At 41.6% G+C, this 18,886-nt stretch overlaps 1 protein-coding gene across 1 annotated transcript; it reads left to right on the top strand.

Moving 5' to 3' along the window:
* Positions 1-4,947: 4,947 nt before the first annotated feature.
* Positions 4,948-17,492, top strand: ZFAND5 (zinc finger AN1-type containing 5). Its single transcript, XM_053575002.1, has 6 exons — positions 4,948-5,239; positions 9,763-9,920; positions 10,297-10,408; positions 11,021-11,124; positions 14,252-14,377; positions 15,844-17,492. Exons 2-6 carry the CDS (start codon positions 9,770-9,772, stop codon positions 15,990-15,992), a joined length of 642 nt encoding a protein of 213 aa, XP_053430977.1. The 5' UTR covers positions 4,948-5,239; positions 9,763-9,769; the 3' UTR covers positions 15,993-17,492.
* The last annotated feature ends 1,394 nt before the right edge of the window (positions 17,493-18,886 follow it).

Raw genomic sequence — 18,886 nt, 5'->3', positions numbered from 1 at the left:
TCTGTATATGGGACCGGTGCCCTACCCACTGAGCTTCAGGCGCCACCCAAGAGTTTACATTGTTTTCAATGAGTACTTAAAAGATGGGCTGGCTGTGGTGGCTTACCCCTGTAATCCCAGCACTTTGAGAGACAAAAGTGGGAGGATCCCTTGAGCTCAGGAGTTGGAGATCAGCCTCAGCAAGAGCAAGATCCTGTCTCTGCAAAAAGTAGAAAACTTATCTGAGAGCATTGGCTTGTCTTTGTAATCTCAGCTACTTTGGAGGCTGAGGCAGGAGGATCATGGGAGCCTAGGAGTTTGAGGCTACTGTGAGTTATAATGAAGCCACTGCACTCTAGCTGGGGTCACAGAGTTCAGTGCTGGTCCCTTGGTAGGTCCCATGTAATGAAATTCCACCAAAGGCATCTGTGAACAATTCCATAATTGGTAATACCACATTTTGAGCACACCCAACTTTCCCTATTTTCGTTTTTTCAGAGGTTAGTTGGTTTCAGGCCAAAGTTAACCTTCTCTGATGACTATGGAGTAAAGCCCTTTCACACATTATATTAGGAACATTCTGTTATACATTTAGTGCTTTACAATCCAGTTTGTCTTTAGAGTTCAATTGAAAACTCAGAACATCAGAAAACAAAAACAAAACAAAAACTTTGTTAGAGGTATATCCCTTAATCTGTTACATCAATCCTATGAGGGCATTCTTTCTTTATTTAAAAAAAAAAAAAAAACCCTTCCCCAGGCCAGGTGTGGTGGCTCAGGCCTGTAATCTCAGCACTTGGGAGGCTAAGGTGGGTGGATTGGCTGAGCTCACAGGTTCAAGACCAGCCTGAGCCAGAGCAAGACATCATTTCTAAAAATAGCAGTGCCTTGTGGCAGGCGCTTGTAGTCCCAGCTACTTGGGAGGTTGAGGGGCGAGAATCACTTAAGCCCAGGAGTTTGAGGTTGCTGTGAGCTATGATGCCACAGTACTCTATGAAGAGTGACAAAGGGAGACTCTCTCAAAAATAAATAAATAAATAAATCCCTTCTCCACTTGATGTAAGCCATCTGAAAGCAGCCATTTAAAGGCATGGAAAGAGTAAGTCAACAGCTTTCAAACATGAGTATACATCAAAATGACCTGGAGGACTTGCTAAAGCATAGACGGCTAACACCCCATTTGTGATTCCATAGGTTTAGCATGGGAGCCTGAGATTTTGCTTTTTTTTTTGCTTTTTTTTCTCTGCTTTAAAAGATGAGATTTCATGATCATAGCTAACTGAGGCCTGGAACTTTTGTGTTTTTTTGTTTTGCTTTTTGAGACAGAGTCTCATTATTTCAATCCTCGGTAGGAGAACTGTGGTGTCACAACTCACAGCAACCTCAAACTCTTGGCTTAAGCAATTCTCTTGCCTCAGCCTCCCAAGTAGCTGAGACTACACGCGCCCACCACAATGCCAGGCTATTGTTTTGTTGTTGTTGTTATTGTTGTTTAGCAAGCCCGGGCCAGGTTTGAACCCAACCAGCCCCACTACATGTGGCCAGTGCCCTAACCCCTGAGTTATGGGTGCTGAGCCAGCCTGGAACTTAAGTGATCCTCCCACCACAGCCTCCCAAGTAGCTGCAATTACAGGTGTGCACTACCACACCCAACTAATTTTTTTTGAATTTTTTTATAGACATGGCAGGGGGGAGGTCTCATGTCTCCCTATGTTGCCAAAGTAGTCTGTAACTCCTGACCTCCAGCAATCCTCCTGCCTTGGCCTTCCAAAGTACTAGGATTAAGGCATAAGCCACAATGCCTGGCAGAGTTTATAGTTCTAACAAGTTTCCAGGTGATGCTGATGCTGCCAGTCTGGAGCCCACACTTGAAACCCACTAGAAAAGAGTTGCTAAAAGGGAATTTTGCTTTATGTAGGTTTAGTAACTGCAACATTCTTGGTTGAAAGGGTTTCACAGAGAAAATAATAAATGATTAGTAGAGAATAATTATCAGAAAGTGATATGCATTATGGAATACAATATTAAATAAAGAGCTTGCCTTATTATCCTTAGGTATTTTTTTCACTTCAGCTTCTTCAGGCATTATGCTGTTTCACTTGTTATAACTGAAAATCTGGAAGAAAAAACAAAACTCCTATTTTTTGTCCTCAATAATCACCTCCATTGACTCCTTGCCCTTCAGTACTCCAGGCAAGGCCACTGAATTATTTATTCCTTTATCTGTAGAAAGGGACACAATAATATTATCGTATATCCCCCCTCAGTGACTTATTGTAGGGATTAAATGAAACTCCATGTGGAAAATACTCGGTACTGAGAATGGCCTATAAATGGTAGCTGCTGTATTTTTGCTAGTTTATCTAGTAATTTAAGGAAATAAATACCAATGCTCCTGGAATCAGTGATCCAAACTACTTAAATCTCTAATACATTAATTGATCGTTGATCATAGAAATAGCCCTGAAACTGTCACCAAAAAAGAAAGAAAGAAAAGTTGTTATGCACCAGGCACCTTGCTCACAGTGGCAGAGAGCTGTTTGATTTCACAAAGTTGGCACAAAGCACCAGGGCAGCGTTCCCCCAAATATACTAGATGATAAATAAGAACCACCTGAAGCACAGCTTTCACAGCTCCTGAGCTCCACCTTAAACCAACCAAAACAGTAACCCGGGGAGAAGCCTAGGCATCTTTAAATAATCACCCCAAGTGATTTTTTCTGATCAAGAACTTTGGGCCAGGGTGGCTCCATAGCTCAGTGGGCAGGGCACCAGCCACATACACCGAGGCTGGCGGGTTCCAACCCAGCCCAGGTGCCTGTAGTCCCAGCTATTTGGAAGCCTGAGGCAAGAGAATCGCTTAAGCCAAAGAGTTGGAGGTTGCTGTGAGCTGTGACCTAACCGCACTCTACCCAGGGCTACAGCTTGAGAGTCCGTCTCAAAAAAAAAAAAAAAACAACTTTGGGTGGGCCAGGCCTGAGGTTTAGGCCTGTAATCCTCGGACTCTGGGAGGCCAAAGCTGGTGGATTCTCTGAGCTGAGGAGTTCCAGACCAGCCTGAGGCGGAGTGAGATCCCTTCTCTAAAAATAGCGGGGCGTTGTGGCAGGGGCCTGTAGCCCCAGCTACTGCGGAGACTGAGGCAAGAGAATAGCTTGTGCCCAAGAGTTTGAGGTTGTCTGAGCTATGACACCACAACACTACCAAGAGCGACAAAGTGAGACTGTCTCAAAAAAAAGCGCCTGTGGCTCAAGGAGTAGGGTGCCAGTCCCATATGCCGGAGGTGGTGGGTTCAAACCCAGCCCCGGCCAAAAAAATAAAAATAAATAAATAAATAAAACTCACAAAAAAATTAAAAAAAAAAAAAAACAACTTTGGGCAACACTAAAAGAGACTTCTCACTCCATTCTAATTATGGCTAAAGTAAGCCTTAAGTATCATTTCTACGTATTCGTTAATCATTGTTTACTAGAAAATTTGTTCTTGGATTTTCTGGTTTTTTTTTTTCCCCCCGCAGTTTTTGGCCGGAGCTGGGTATGAACCTGCCACCTCCAGCACTGCAACCTCCAACTCTTGGGCTTAGGCGATTCTCTTGCCTCAGCCTCCGGAGCAGCTGGGACTACAGGCACCCGCTACAACGCCCGGCTATTTTTTGGTGCAGTTTGGCGGGGGCCGGGTTCGAATCCGCCACCCTCGGAATATGGGGCCGGCGCCCTACTCACTGAGCCACAGGCGCCGCCCTACTAGAAAATTTCATAAGTCTTTTGACTTAATAATTTTGTTATTTTGAATTGAACTGAAAGTCACGTGGAAACGTCAGTTGAAAATGGTGTTGTCGGTGCTTTGGTGAGGTTCTCAGTGTTTGGAGATAACTCTCCCACCAGCTTAGCCCTGGCCCTCCTTTCAGAACTGCCTAATACCTCCCTTGAACTTCCTTCGTTTCTTCTCTTATGCTTCATCTTCTTTCTGATCTCAGTCTCAGGTCTAGCTTGTTTGTCTCTTCACCGCACTTCTCGAGTAGAACATTTGGTGCTTTCCCAGTTCACGACGCTTTGCTGGAATAGTCAATTTCCAGGGATTTTACAGGTTGGCCAAAACAGTTTGTACAGAACAGCGACGCCGGGCCGAGGACTGGCAGCCGGTCCGCCTAAGGTTTCCTGAGTCTGCACAACCACCCGTGACCTTGGGCTAGCGAGCGCCGCCAGTCCCGCTCCTTCCCTTCCTCGCGTCGTCCGGGCAATGCCCAGGCTGGACTTTGGAAGTAAAAAGAGGAGGGTGGGGACTGAAGAGGTTGCACAAAACAGAAGACGCAGAAGCCATCAACCTTTCTGGAGGCGAATCCTTCTTTTAAAAAATAAATTTACTGGGGGGATAGGGAGGGAAATGTCTGCTTACGGCTGTAGACAAAAGCGTGAGAACTCAGACAGCAAAAAAACGGGCTAGAGGGACAAAATCTGAAGGAGGGAGGCTGAGGGCGAACAATTGGGTTAAAAATAGAAACACATCCTCCTCAGGACTCGCTCTTTCCAGCTCCACCCAGGGGTAGGCCGCCCGGCCAGTGACTCCGCTCCGCTCCACTGCAACGCGGCCAGGCTCGGCCCCGCCTCCTAGGCCCAGTGACTGGGAGCCGGGGCGGAGCCCCGGGCTGCTACGTCACTGCGCTCTCCGCCGCCGCCGTCGGGGTTTTCGCTGACGCACAGGCCCCGCCCCCCTCCCCTTTTCCCTCACCCCCTGAGCGCCGGGCGGAGCGCGTCAGTCGGCCGGGTCGCGGAGCTGTGTGCATCTCTTGTACCGGCTCGTCAGCTCCCGGGAGCCCCTCACCTTCCCTGGCAGTGGCAGAAGGGACGGACGGCGCCATCAGTGGGCCTTCACGGCGCTGAGGCCTAGCTGTGCGCCCTCCCCTTAGTCCCCTAGTCGGCCCTTCCTGCCGCCTCTGAAGGCGTGAGGCGACAGCGGGCAAGTGCTTCGAGCAGCGTTAGCCGCCGCGGCCTCCGGTCCTCCCTCCGCCTCCTCCTCTGCCCCCCCGCCTCCCTCCTCCCACTTCCCGAGCTCCGGCGTGTCCCGGCTGCGCTCGGCGCTGCTTCAGGAACAAAGGAAGACTCCGCGGCGGCGGCGGCGCCTCCACCGCTTGCGACTTCGACTCGCTCCCGGCCCGCGGCGGCGGCTCCAGGGCGTCCGGCTCGCCCTTCCCGGAGGCCTGGGCTCGGCCCCACTGCGCCGGCGTCGCGTGCGAGCCCGGCTCCTGCATTTGGGCCCCTGCAGGGTGAGTGGCGAGGAGCCGGGGGCGGGTTCCCTGCTTCTCGTGCCGGGCCTTGGGCGGGGGGAAAGGGGACCCGGACGCCGCGGGCGGCCGGCGAAGCCAGAGGAGGCCGCTGATGGCGGCCTCCGGGGGAGGGGAGCACGCTCGCCGACTCAGGAAGCACAAAGACGGAGGCGTCATCCTGTCGTCGTGGCCCGGGACCAGCTCCCTGCGCCGCCGCCTCTCTCGCACCGGGGCCAGGGAACAATGCCCGGCGTGCAGCTCCGCGGTGCCGGCCTCCAGGCGCTCGCGTTCGTGCCCTCGGCGCCACCGCGGACAGCCTGACCCGGAGAAACAAAGAGGCCGAGACGGCGACCGCGCCCCCTGCCCACTGCACCCCCTCTCTCTACTCGGGAGAGCCGTTCGGGGTCGGGAGTCGGCGCGGAGCCGGCGGGTGTGGGGCCGGCCAGGCCTGCGGAGCTCTGTTCTGCATGACTCAGTGGTTTTTGGAAGAGGCCCTGTTGGGCTCTTCCTGAGTGAGGCCTTTGCACAGAGAGGGGTGGAGGGGACCGGGGGACCCTAACTTGTTCCCAAATCCTCTGGAACTTGGAGCTGAGGGTTCTCGGTTTTTGTGTTTTAGTTTTCCTCACATTGCTGCGTTTGTCCCCCAAGATCCCTTTCGTGGAGGAAATGGAGCACCTTCCTCTTTGTTTCGTGTATTTAGGCTGGTGAACGTGAATTTTTTGCTTGCTTCCACACGCTTTGTGAAGCTGTTTGGGGGAAAGGGTCGAGTTATCTTTATTGATTGGATGTTCCCTAAAAAATCTAAGGAAATAAAGTAGTATGTAGGTCACAGAGCCCCGTTCTTAAGGCTGGGATTCAGGTAATTTGCAAACTTATAAAATGTAAAGGAATTTTATTTTACTCCTTATTTTAAGGTAGTTTTTAATAGTGGGATTTTCAGGACCCCTTATATGAAAATAGTGCAATTTATCCTTCCAGTATTTTTTTCTTAAAATATTTCCCCCAAATTTAAAGAATTTGTGGCTTATTCTCCCCTGTGTTGTATCTCAGACCCCATAATAAGCCTGAAAGGGAGGTTTTAGAAATCAATCTACTCCATTTGGCAAAGTATTGAGATCTGAAGAGTAAGGAGTTGCCCAAGGTCACTGATTAGTGGCAGATTAGAGACTAGAACTCAGATCTCAATTCCCAGGTGAGTAGGCGTTCTTGCCTTATCAAAACACCCTGCCCACCTGAAAGAATATTCCATAGGTGAAAAGCCCTTTATTCAGATTTGGGGTTGGAAAATCATTGTTATACACCAGGGTTTTCTTGTGGCTAGGAGTTGGAGGAAGCTGTAAAGTTTATAAAAAATATATAAATACCAGCTATTCCTTCATAGTGCTAACACAAACATGCATTAAGTTTCTAACTACTTAGAAGGTACTAAATAGAAATGGAGAAATTTCCTTCAAGGGGGAGGAAAAGGCAGTACCTAGGGGTGACCACAGACTCCCCACCCCCCATCACTCCTCAGGTAATTGCCACCTGATTTAAGATGTAAGGATTATTTGTTTGGGTTTTTTTTGTTTTGTTTTGTTTTGTTTTTGCAGTTTTTGGCCTGGGCTGGGTTTGAACCTCCTGCATATGGGGCCGGCATCCTACTCCTTTGAGCCACAGGCACTGCCCTATTTGTTTGGTTTTTTACAAACAACCCTGACCATTTTAGCTTCATGAGTGATTAATGATGCTTGCATCTTACAGATTGAATTTGAAATTGTTCCCTAGTCCTCCTTACATTAGAAGAAGAAAGACTTAACAGCCGTTTTTATTTTGTTTCTCTGTTATGTTAGATATATGAATGCTTCATCCTTAATTCTTGGTTGTGTAGGAGTTGGCAGGCTCTGAGATAAAAATAGAAGCTGATTTCAGAGGCCCCTGTTGACTAGGCTTTATGTGAGAGCCTCCATCCAGCTCAGCCTGTCACATTGCAGCCTTGTGACAGGCTGAAGCGCCCTCCCATGTGATCTAAGCTTCTGAGAAATATTAAAGCAAGCTGTGCACATGTGATGGCATTTAAACGCTGACTTTCTAGGGGGGGAAATCTAAAGATGGGAAGCTGTGCAGGAGACTCCCATGTGCTGGTGTTTCTGTGTATATGAGTTGAGTTGAAGGTTATTTATAATAAAATGGAGGTAGATGTTTTCTGAACAAGGAAACGTGGACTACTTTGTATGTCAAAGTGGGTGAAATCCTTTGATGGGGTCTCCACCATTTTATTTATGTAAAACATAAATGATGAGATTAACTAAAACTAACAGGGATTGATGATCCTAAACACAGGCCAGTTTGCTTTTAAAGACAATGAGTGTTGGTATAGAAAGCGAGAATTAGGGCGGCGCCTGTGGCTCAGTCGGTAAGGCGCCGGCCCCATATGCCGAGGGTGGCGGGTTCAAACCCAGCCCCGGCCAAACTGCAGCCAAAAAATGGCCGGGCGTTGTGGCGGGCGCCTGTGGTCCCAGCTGCTCGGGAGGCTGAGGCAAGAGAATCGCTTAAGCCCAGGAGTTGGAGGTTGCTGTGAGCTGTGTGAGGCCACGGCACTCTACCGAGGGCCATAAAGTGAGACTCTGTCTCTACAAAAAAAAAAAAATAAAAAAAAATAAAAAAAAAAAAAAGAAAGCGAGAATTAGCATAATTCACCTGGCTTTAAGGAAGTGACCAACTTTTTTGCATGGGGCAGAGTCACATAATTTGTGCATGTTAGGCATGCAGGTAAATTATAATTTGAATCATATTTTGCTTATACTCAACATTTAAAAACCTAGCTGAGTTTATTGATAAACTAAGTTATGTTGAAATGTTTATAATACCCTGCTCCAAAATGAGTCAGCTAAATTCTACTTATTATTTAAAGAGACAGTGTCAGCCAAATTAATACTATTGTTTGAAATAAGTTGTAGATTTTGATCACTTTTTATACAAGCTTGAGTGACTTGAAATATTTAGTGTACTTTTGCTAACAAAAGGGAAGGTTACTGTTACTAAATTGTTTGGGGGGAATAATTACCAACATCAGGCTAGGTAAAATTGGTTGACCCCTTTCCCTCTTTTAGTAGAGTTATTTGTTAAAATACTGTTTTTGATAACTCAGAGTGTATTTTGAGTAGTTGGAAGTAGTTGGAAAATTGACAGTTTAAAGCACAGTTTCCCTTTAATCTAGTACTCGAACATCCTGTTTATAAATAAGGTGACATGAAAACCCTCCACAATTGTCATTTAAAAATAATTTTTCTTAAATATATATTTTCTGTTAGCTAGAAGAAAGGGTATTAAATTTAGCTCAGTATAACTATATTTTACTAATTTAGCAAGCCTTCTGGAAAAGCAATGGTATGTTCACTGGGTAAAGTTTATTCTGCTAATCTAGCATTAAATATTCACCACTTTTAAAGGTTATGTATTGTCTTCTTTTACTGTATTTGAACTTGGGAAGGTTTCATTTTTCTGGTTTGAGGAAGGCAAGCACTTGTTAAATTAAGAGCCTTTGGCTGACAAATCTGTGGTTCATAATTTTTAGTTTCAGGTTCCTAGGCAGTGACTGTAAAGTACTCTGACATAAATTTTCACACCTCAAATGCACAACATAAAAAGGAGTTTCAGAAGCAGCTGCTGACCCCTAAATTCTTAAAGAATTTCATTTGTGCCAGGATAGCAGAAAAAGCTACAAACTCTTTTACCAGTCTTCTGTAAAGATATTTCAGCATTGAAAAAGTATAGATGCTATGCCTTACAGCAGAATTCTTAAATTACTGATGGGGTCCGAGTATGTTTAAGGTATTTTAAGAAAGCTTTAGGATTAGATCCAGTATTCAGCCAGTTTGAAGAACTCAGATTTATCAAGAGTCAATGATTATAGGCTTTTTTCCCCCATTTGCCAGTTTCATTTAATGTTTTTAGCCATCTAAGTAAAAACACAAGTTGAAGGATCTATACTGCAGGAAAGCAGAAAATAACTCAGATACTAGTTTTCCAAATTAATTAAAACATAACCCTGATACCTGGCAGACCTCAGGGATTGAAAATAATAAAATTTAATATTTAATTATGGAGTTAGTCCTAAAATTGTTTATAAAGGTAACAAAATAGTTTTTATTTTTATTTTATTTTTTTGAGACAGAATCTTAAGCCGTCAATAGCCCACAACCACCTCAAACTCTCTTGGGCTTAAGCGATTCTCTTGCCTCAGCCTCACAAGTAGATGGAACTATAAGCACCTGCCACAACGCCCTGCTATTTTTTGGTTGTAGTTGTCATTGTTGTTTGGAAGGCCTGGGCTGGATTCGAACCTGGCAGGTCTCCTGTATTTGTGTGGCTTGTGCCCTCCTTCCTGCAAGCCAGTCTTTATTCTTTTTAATGGTTAACACAATTGTGGCCTTTCTTAGAAATTGGTTTGTTTAAAAATAACAAAGGTACATTGGTGATTGTTACAGATTTTATTTTGATGACATGCTAACTTCTAAAGTTTTGTTTTGTTTTGCTTATAGCAGAAAAATGGCTCAGGAGACTAACCAGACTCCAGGGCCCATGCTGTGTAGTACAGGATGTGGCTTTTATGGGAATCCTAGAACAAATGGAATGTGTTCTGTTTGCTACAAAGAACATCTTCAGAGACAGCAGAATAGTGGCAGAATGAGCCCAATGGGTAAGTTGTTTCTGAGGAAAAGCACATTTGAAGAACTGGTGGACAGAAAACATAAAACCAAGAAGTGGGGTCCAAGACTGAGAATGCTGAAAGCCCAAAGAGAAGACTTGACAAGAGCCCAAGTCTTTGACATGACTGCATCAGAAATGACTATATGCAAGCATTTTCAGTTTTTTATTTTGAGGATTTTGTTTTATACTTAATGTTCACTGGATATGACTTTTTAATATTTTTGGATACTCATTTAAGTATAGAATTACAGCACAGTGAAAGTGCTTAAATTAAATGCAAGTATTTGTTACTTACTAAGTCTTGATACTAAGTGAATTTTTGTTGTATTGATTGGTTCCTTACAAACTTTATTTTTTTTAAACAGGGACAGCTAGTGGTTCCAACAGTCCTACCTCAGATTCTGCATCTGTACAGAGAGCAGACACTAGCTTAAACAACTGTGAAGGTGCTGCTGGCAGCACATCTGAAAAATCAAGGTAAGATTTAATATTTCAGAATTTTTATGATACAGAGGAAATTAAGATGTCTGTACAAACCATACAATAATAAAGATGGTAACGTGTTAAATGCCCTTAGCTTTGCATGCATTACACAATTAGGAATTCCTGTATCCTTTAATATGTGACTCTTAGGTCATTGAGTAAATACATATGTTATATTGTATTCCTTGACCCCCTCAAGGATAATTAATGGGTTGGAAATGCTGTGCTGTTTTTATTTGTAATTGAGGTTTAGGGATTGTTGAGAGACTGCAAACTGTATTACAGTGCCACACAGGTGTTTTCGCAAAGCTGCCTCTTTTGCCCTTAACCAAGTTACAGGCATAGCTAAAAAGTCCTACTTGGTTATAATAGAAGATGGTAACCTATACAAATAATGCAGCCTTGAGTTGATGAGCCATTTATCAAATTGTTTTCTTTTCAATCACTCTGGACATCCAATAATATCCTTTTTAAAATTTTAGGTTATTTAGCTCCATTTGACCATGTTGGAAATAATACATAATTTACAGCTGAATTGAAAACTTACTCATCTCAAAAAGTACCCTTAACATCTTTAAAAATAACTGTTTGCTTGAACTCAAATAGAAATGTGCCTGTGGCTGCCTTGCCTGTAACTCAGCAAATGACAGAAATGAGCATTTCAAGAGAGGACAAAATAACTACCCCGAAAACAGAGGTGTCAGAGCCAGGTATGCTTTTTGTTTAATACTAGTTCAGTTCTGAATTTGGTAGCACCAGAAAGCGTTTGTGGGAGAATTCTTTCCTTCTCATTGAAGGACCAAAGAGAAGGAAGAGCTTATAAAGTATCAGGCCAAACAAAGAACTATCTATTTTTAAAGTATCTTGAAAGGTAAAATAGTCATATTTTTTACCCTCTTCTCTGCCTATCCTACCTGCCTCCATTGCCCTTCAGTCAGCAAACTTTGTAATGTAGAGACTGGATGTGTTATAAACTTAAATTTCAAGGCCATAAAGAAAAACTATATAATTAAAAGTAGTAACTGTTGAGTTTTAATGTCATCAATGTTAAACACAACTTTTCAAGTAACATAACATAGAACACTTAAAAGTTAAACTTGAAGTACAGGATCCCTATCATTCTGTGGGAATTGAAAATTCAAATTTTTTGAAGGCATTTTGGTTTTCATGAGATGGTGACTTTGAGATTGTTGCTTACGTAGCACACCAGAAAATGCTATTATGTTACCAGAAGACTCACTTGTTTGAATTGCCTGTACTGTGCCCTAGAATAAGATCTATGCATTTTATAGAAGGTACAGTTTATTCTACCAATTTGGTCTTTTTTTTTTTTTTTTTTTTAAATCAGTGTATCTTTATTCTGAAAAAATAGTATCAGTGGTTGTCTAAACTGGTTTGGAGGGTTGCTTTTGGATAATCCCACAGCCAAGTTTATGTGTATTGTATTGATCTTACAAAGTTAAGGTCAGATTCTTAAGTTTAGCAGGTGAATTTATTTATATTTTTGTATTTTGATATGTTTCATTCTTCGGAAAAAACCTGACCAAAACCTGACTATGCTTGTGATGCCTTTTATGTATGTGTGTGTTGTTTTTTTTTTTCCTTTTTTCCATACTAAATTACTGACCTTGGAAAAATAGTCTTGTCTAATGTTAGAGATATAACTAGTCTACATTTGTTATTACTAGGCATTCTGTGGTTCATTGCAATTTGCCTTTTTTGTATCATTTTTCTTTTATTCCCCTTCATGGTGTCTTAGGAATGGCTATGCATTTTTTAGGTGTAGCCAGTGAAATGGTTGATTCCCCTCACCCCCCAACTATTGCCATAGATTATTCTTTACTCTTGTACTATCAAGAAAAGTTAAGGTCATAATAGCTTATTAGGAATAAGTAGGAGGTGGAATATTGTTGTTTGTCTAATATAATACGATCAATCCCAGTGGATAAGTAAGCTAATGGAGATGAATTATAAATTTGGGCAGAATTCTAGAAGAAGTTGTCATTAAACCAGTCAGCTTACTCCAGGAGGTTGTATATATGTTAATGGTATTAGGTGCTGGCATTTAGGCAGTAATTTCAGCATTGCATGCATAAATTTGCTATTCTTAGGGTTTGGATTAATATTAAAAATCTTAAGAGTTAAATGTTTCAGGTGTTGCATTTTATATGTATGAGTGAAGTAAATTTTGATATTTTGATTTAATGCACTTGTAATGTGGGCTTTAATACAGTAATCTGATATTTTTTGTTCATTTTGACATTCTGTATAAACTAAAACTGAAAGCTCTTTTTAGGTAGAAGAAAGGTGGGAATTTTTTAGACCTTATTCTAGGTCCAAATTTGTGTCCATTTTAGATAAGTGTCACAGAGTAAAAGTACTTTCAAGAATTTATTCTGGGTGGCGCCTGTGGCTCAGTGGATAGGGCACTGGCCCCATATACTGAGGGTGGCGGGTTCAAACCCGGCCCCAGCCAAATTGCAACAAAAAAATAGCCAGACGTTGTGACGGGCGCCTGTAGTCCCATCTACTCAGGAGGCTGAGGCAAGAGAATCACCTAAGCCCAGAAGTTGGAGGTTACTGTGCGCTGTGTGATGCCATGACACTCTACTAAGGGCAATTAAGTGAGACTCTGTCTCTGCAAAAAAAGCTCCACAAATACTTTCTAAAGACTACTTGTTAATCTTTAAAAAGAAAGTTAAAAAAAAAAAAATCTTTCTGATTTTTCTGCCTATGAGAATGTAAATATAACACTTAATGAAAATGCCACAGTAATTATTTTGGGGGGGTTTTTTTGTTGTTTGTTTTGAGACAGTCTTACTCTTTACCACCCTTGGTAGTCAGTATCTCACAGCAACCTCAAACTCACAGGCTCAAGCAATTCTTTTGCCTTAGCCTCCTAAGTAGCTGAGACTATAGGCTCCTGCCACAACACCCAGTTTTGTTTGTTTTTTTTTTTTCCCAGATAAAGAGCTTCACTTTGTTGCCCTCAGTAGAGTGCTGTAGCGTCACAGCTCACAGCAACCTCCAGCTCTTGGGCTTAGGCAATTCTCCTCGCTTCAGCCTCCCAAGTAGCTGGGACTACAGGCGCCTGCCTCAATACCTGGCTATTTTTTGTTACAGTTTGGCCAGGGCCTGGTTCACCCTCACTGTGGCTCACTGAGTTGGGTCCCTACTCACTGAGCCACAGGTGCTGCCCACACCCAGCTAGTTAGAGATAGGTCTCCTCTGGTTAGGCTGTCTCAAACCCGTGAGCTTAGGCCATCCACCTGCCTCAGCCTCCCAGAGTGCTAGGATTATAGGCGTGAGCCACCATGCCCAGGCTTATTTTGGAATTTTTAAATCTGAAGTTGATTTAGGGATTGGTGGCCTTGGTTTTGTTTGTCAGTAATATCTTTAGGATCTCTTTTTCTAGTAAGTACAAAATCTAAATGACTTCTGTAGTCAAGTGCCTTGGAAATGTCTACTTTATTTACTGAGAAGTAGAATTTGAATTGCCCTAATTGAGAAATTTGCATGTAGAAAATGGCAATATAGAAAACCAAGCATATGATTAACATCTCCCAACTGTTTGAAACAGTAGTATCAGGATTTTGGGAATTTCTTTAGTGAAGTGATCATTGCATAAAATTTAGAGGACCAAATAGTAATATGGTAATGGCAGAAAATTCTCAGGTTGGAAGAAGTTCAGAACTAAAAAGGGAAAATTCTATTATTTCCTCTTAAGTTCCTATTATTAAGAAAGGCTTCTTGAACATTCTAAGAATCATCTTTTGACTTTAGATAACTGTTAGCCCATGAACTCTTGATTAATATCCTTTTATCCTTATTTTTCAGTTGTCACTCAGCCCAGTCCATCAGTTTCTCAGCCAAGTACTTCTCAGAATGAAGAAAAAGCTCCTGAGTTGCCCAAACCAAAGAAGAACAGATGCTTCATGTGTAGAAAGAAAGTTGGTCTTACAGGTATGACAGAACACATAAAAACAATGCATATATTGCTGACTGCAATTAAAAGCAATGAAAACCCCTTTATTAGTAACTTAAGGGCCTCTAATTTTTTTGTTTGTTCGTTTGTTTTTGTTTGTTTTTTGGGGGGTGGTTTGGAGACAGTCTCATTACCTTGCCCTCGGTAGAGTGCTGTTTGCAGCACAGCTCACAGCAACCTCAAACTCTTGGGCTCAGGCCATTCTCTTGCCTCAGCCTCCCAAGTAGCTGAGACTACAGGCACCCGCCACAACTCCCGACTTTTTTTGTTACAGTTTGTCATTGTTGATTAGCTGGCCAGGGCCAGGTTCCAACCGCCAACTTCCTTGTATGTGGCTGGCCCCATAACCACTGAGCTGAGCCTCTAAATTAATTTATTAGATTAAAAATTCATCCTTTTTTTTTTTTTGGCTTGGCGCTTATAGCACAGTGACTATGGTACCAGCCACATGTACCGAGGTTGGCAGGTTTGAATCTGGTCCAGGCCAGCTAAACAGCAATGACAACTGCAACAAAAAAATAGCTAGGCATTGTGGTGAGTACCTGTAGTCCCAGTTACTTGAGAGGCTGAGGCAAGAGAATCGCTTAAGCCCAAGAGTTTGAGGTTGCTGTGAGCTGTGACGCTACAGCACTCTACTGAGGGTGACATAGCGAGAATATCTCAAAAAAAAAAAAAAGAAATCGTCCTTTTTGATTTTCTTTGTACACCTAGGGGAAATATAGCTGAATTAATAGTAAGCACTTGGCTTGGTGCCTTTTTCTCAGTTTCTCAGTAGTTATGTATATGTGGTTCAGTAGTGCCACAGACACTGGGGCTGGCGTGTTTGAACCCGTCCGGCCAGCTAAACAACAATGACAATTACAAAAAAAAAAAAAAATAGCTGGGTGTTGTGGCAGGCACTTACAGTCTCAGCTACTTGGGAGGCTGAGGCAAGCGAATCGCTTAAGCCCAAGAGTTTGAGGTTTTTGTGAGCTGTCTTGCCACAGCACTCTACTGAGGGTGACATAGTGAGACTGTCTCAAAAGAAAATAATACTAAGGACCTACTTTGAGCTAAACATAAAATGTTCTAGGGGGTACGGGCAAAACTTACTAAATGCAGAATACAAATGTCTACATACAATAACTTAAGAAAATGCCATGAAGGCTATGTTGAACAGTTTGATGAGAATAGTTCAGATTGTATATGAAACCAATACATTGTACCCTTTGATTGCACTAATGTACACAGCTATGATTTAATAATTTAAAAAAAAGGTGTTCTAGGAACTTTTCACTTTTGTTCCTTGAATTCTCAGAAATTTATGGTTCCTTCCCTAATTTTCTTTCACTTGAAGAAACAGTTGGCTATCTTTTGTGTAACAAAGCAATCTGGCTTCTTTCTATATTGATGAAGACTTATTTGCCTCACCTTCCAAAGTAACTTCTTCCCCTTACTTATGCAGGGTTTGACTGCCGATGTGGAAATTTGTTTTGTGGACTTCATCGTTACTCTGACAAGCACAACTGTCCTTATGATTACAAAGCAGAAGCTGCAGCAAAAATCAGAAAAGAGAATCCAGTTGTTGTGGCTGAAAAAATTCAGAGAATATAAATTACTACTTGTGAAGAGACTGAAACTTTGTTTTTATTTTAATATATCGTAGGAAAACATTAAAGAGCAGATGCATGGCCATTTTCCTTTGATGTTCTCCAGAGTTTTACTTTACATTGTCTGTCTTATAATTGATATTTTAGGGTGTTTGGGTGTTTGTTACAGGCAGAATTGGATAGATACAGCCCTATAAAATGTATATGCCCTCCCCTCAATAAAATTGGATGAAAATCTACACAGTGAAGTAAAATACACTGATAATAGGGACAAAATTTATTTTCCATGTGCCAAACAGGATAAAAGAAATCTCTGCATGTTTGCAGCATATCTGCCTTTTGGGAATGTAATTGAGGTATAATCTTTGGCTAGTGTTAATGTGCCTGTATTTTTTTTTTTTTTTTTTATGGTACACCAGAAAAGGACTGGCAGTCTACTTCTACCATATGTAGTTAAACTTCACCTTATTAATTTCCACATGTTCTTTGGAAGCAGGAAGAAAGCTATAAAGATGATCTGACCTACCTACCTTTCAGCGAAACCATTGTTTGGTGCCATTTCAGCCTGATTAATTTGGTCTTCTAAATACTGTCAAATAAGACATTCAGTGAAAGGTAAACATTGCAACTGGTTATAAGTAAAACCATCAAGCAACAGCAGGGTTTTGAGATAATCTTTGAAGCTTATTGTGCTGGCCTACACCAGAAGATACCTGCATTATTCTCACTGCTAAAAATGTGTAGCACAGAACTGCACTAGAATTTGTTTACAAGAAGAAGTTAGTACTACGTTTCGCATACAGCAGCTCTATTGAATAACATGCATCTGAATTTTAAGTTGCAAAGGTATCTGAACAGTTAATTTTTCATGTGCATCTTTTGTTGAATGTTTTGGTTCAAGAAAGAATGTTTAAAGCTTTTTAAAGACTTCAGTTCTTAATGTAACTGTACCCTTCTGCATGGAAAATCATAACCAACATGGCTGCAGTAGACTCCTTAGTGGTTTCCAGCACCACTTGCAGAGGGCTGCTTTATCATATTAATTGTACTTGGGTGTAGGACTCTAGTGTTCTTGGGTGTATTGCATGGGCTGCATTATCTACAGCATTGTACAATAACAACTAGAAAAGGCAGTATACTTCACTGATGCTTGTCTGGTAATATCACTTCTGTGTTATAATGGAAGGTTTTTTGTGATGTATGAAACGTGTTTTTTTATATATAAATGAGTATAGTTAGATTAGTGTTGTGGTAATGCCTGTTTTCATCTGTAAATAGTTAAGTATGTACACAAGGCACTACTGATTTATTGCAGTGTTTAGTCCTAGTTTTTACTTTCATTCTTAAAGCATTCAGTTTTGCTTTCAATTTTATGTACTTTAGTTCTGAGTTAGATCTGCAGATGTACAGATAGTTCATATTTATGTATTGCACATAATCATGCTATTCAGCATTGATGCTATATTGTATTATGTAAATAATAAAAGCCATGTACAGAAGGAAACTTCCACTTGTTCATTGGGTTTTTAAGCCATAGTTAGAATACTAAACAGGGAAAATTAGAAAATGTTAGACTTTGCATGGCTACATTGTAATTTTGTTTTCCTTTGCTATCCCTGAATTTGATCAAGTGAAGAACTATGAGTCATTTGAAACCCTGTGGCTCAAGGGGGTGGGGCGCCAGCCCCATATGCCGGAGGTGGCAGGTTCAAACCCAGCCCCGGCCAAACACTACAAAAAAAAATTTTTGAAACATTTTCAAACGTAGAACATGATAGGCAGTTTGTTTTGATCCTTAAGGCGCCTATTCCGAAAACTCAGGAGAAAGGCCATAATTAAGTTTCCTTCTCATTTTTGCATGTTTTGCTTTAAAAGTAACACGATAAGAAATTCTGAAGATGAATGGCGGCAAGATCTATTGTATACAAAAAGTCATGTTTAATTTCTATTCTGCATTTCATCCTAAGATAGACATGTTCCAGGTGTCGTGCCAGATAATGGAAAGCAAAAGGAATAAACAGTTATGGGCATACTTTGTCCACTTGGTAACTGAAGCCAAGAGTATAGAACCATTGCTTCTCGGGAATGGAGTGTCAAGTTTAAAATGAAATCAGTGGTATGTGGGAAAATAATTAGATGGAAAGACAATGAGGCTAAAGGCTCCATGAGTCTGAAGTAGCAGGAAATGATAGCAGTAATTGTTCCCATAGTCACTTTGTATAAGAAACATTAATTCAGAACAGATTTAGACATAACTTGTCAAGAATGTCCATTGATTTGGGAAAAGGGAAAGTGTGTAAGGCATGTCAGAAGATTCAGTTCTATCCATTCATACTCAAATCTGAATTTCTAGATTACAAACAGGCTTTAACTTTGGAGTATAGAGATGCACTTGAGTTTACTATTTCTCTTAAGCAGACTTGATTCTACTTGCAAAACTTCCCCCAAAATCTTACTAGGACAGGCCATGATGACAAATTGACTGACTTGGCTGCCCCTTTTTCTTTAATTTCAGATTAATGTGATGGTACAAGCCAGGTTATCTAATTTATAAATGAAAAAGTCACAATTGGGCTATTCCTTTTTTTCAAATTTAATCTTTAATGGGCCAAGTCTGGTAAAATTAAAGTCTGAGATAAGGTTTCCTCACTGTGCATTAGTTTACAAAGGAAAGGATTTTTTGAGTCATAGCATGTAGTGGTTAAGACTGTTGACCCTGGAACCAATCATTTTGGGCAAGTGATTTTAGGCCCACATTAGGGTGCTTCATCTGCTAAGTGAGGGTGGTAACTACTTGAGTGTGAAGATAACAGCACTTAGAACAGTGCTTGGAACATAGTTGCTATTAGTTTTAGTGTCCTATAGTAATGATTTCAAGAACTTAGGAAAAAAATGAAA

This window comes from Nycticebus coucang, chromosome 2 (genome assembly GCF_027406575.1).
Source record: "Nycticebus coucang isolate mNycCou1 chromosome 2, mNycCou1.pri, whole genome shotgun sequence".
NCBI lineage: Eukaryota > Metazoa > Chordata > Mammalia > Primates > Lorisidae > Nycticebus > Nycticebus coucang.
The sequence above is the reverse complement of the archived record's forward strand: the minus strand, read 5'-3'. Positions and strand labels throughout refer to the sequence as shown.

Coding starts and splice junctions, on each gene's coding strand:
- ZFAND5 (XM_053575002.1), top strand. CDS start 9,770: ATGGCTCAGGAGACTAACCAGACTCCAGGGCCCATGCTGTGTAGTACA. Junction 10,409..11,020: donor AGCACATCTGAAAAATCAAG/GTAAGATTTAAT, acceptor GAACTCAAATAG/AAATGTGCCTGTGGCTGCCT. Junction 11,125..14,251: donor AACAGAGGTGTCAGAGCCAG/GTATGCTTTTTG, acceptor CTTATTTTTCAG/TTGTCACTCAGCCCAGTCCA.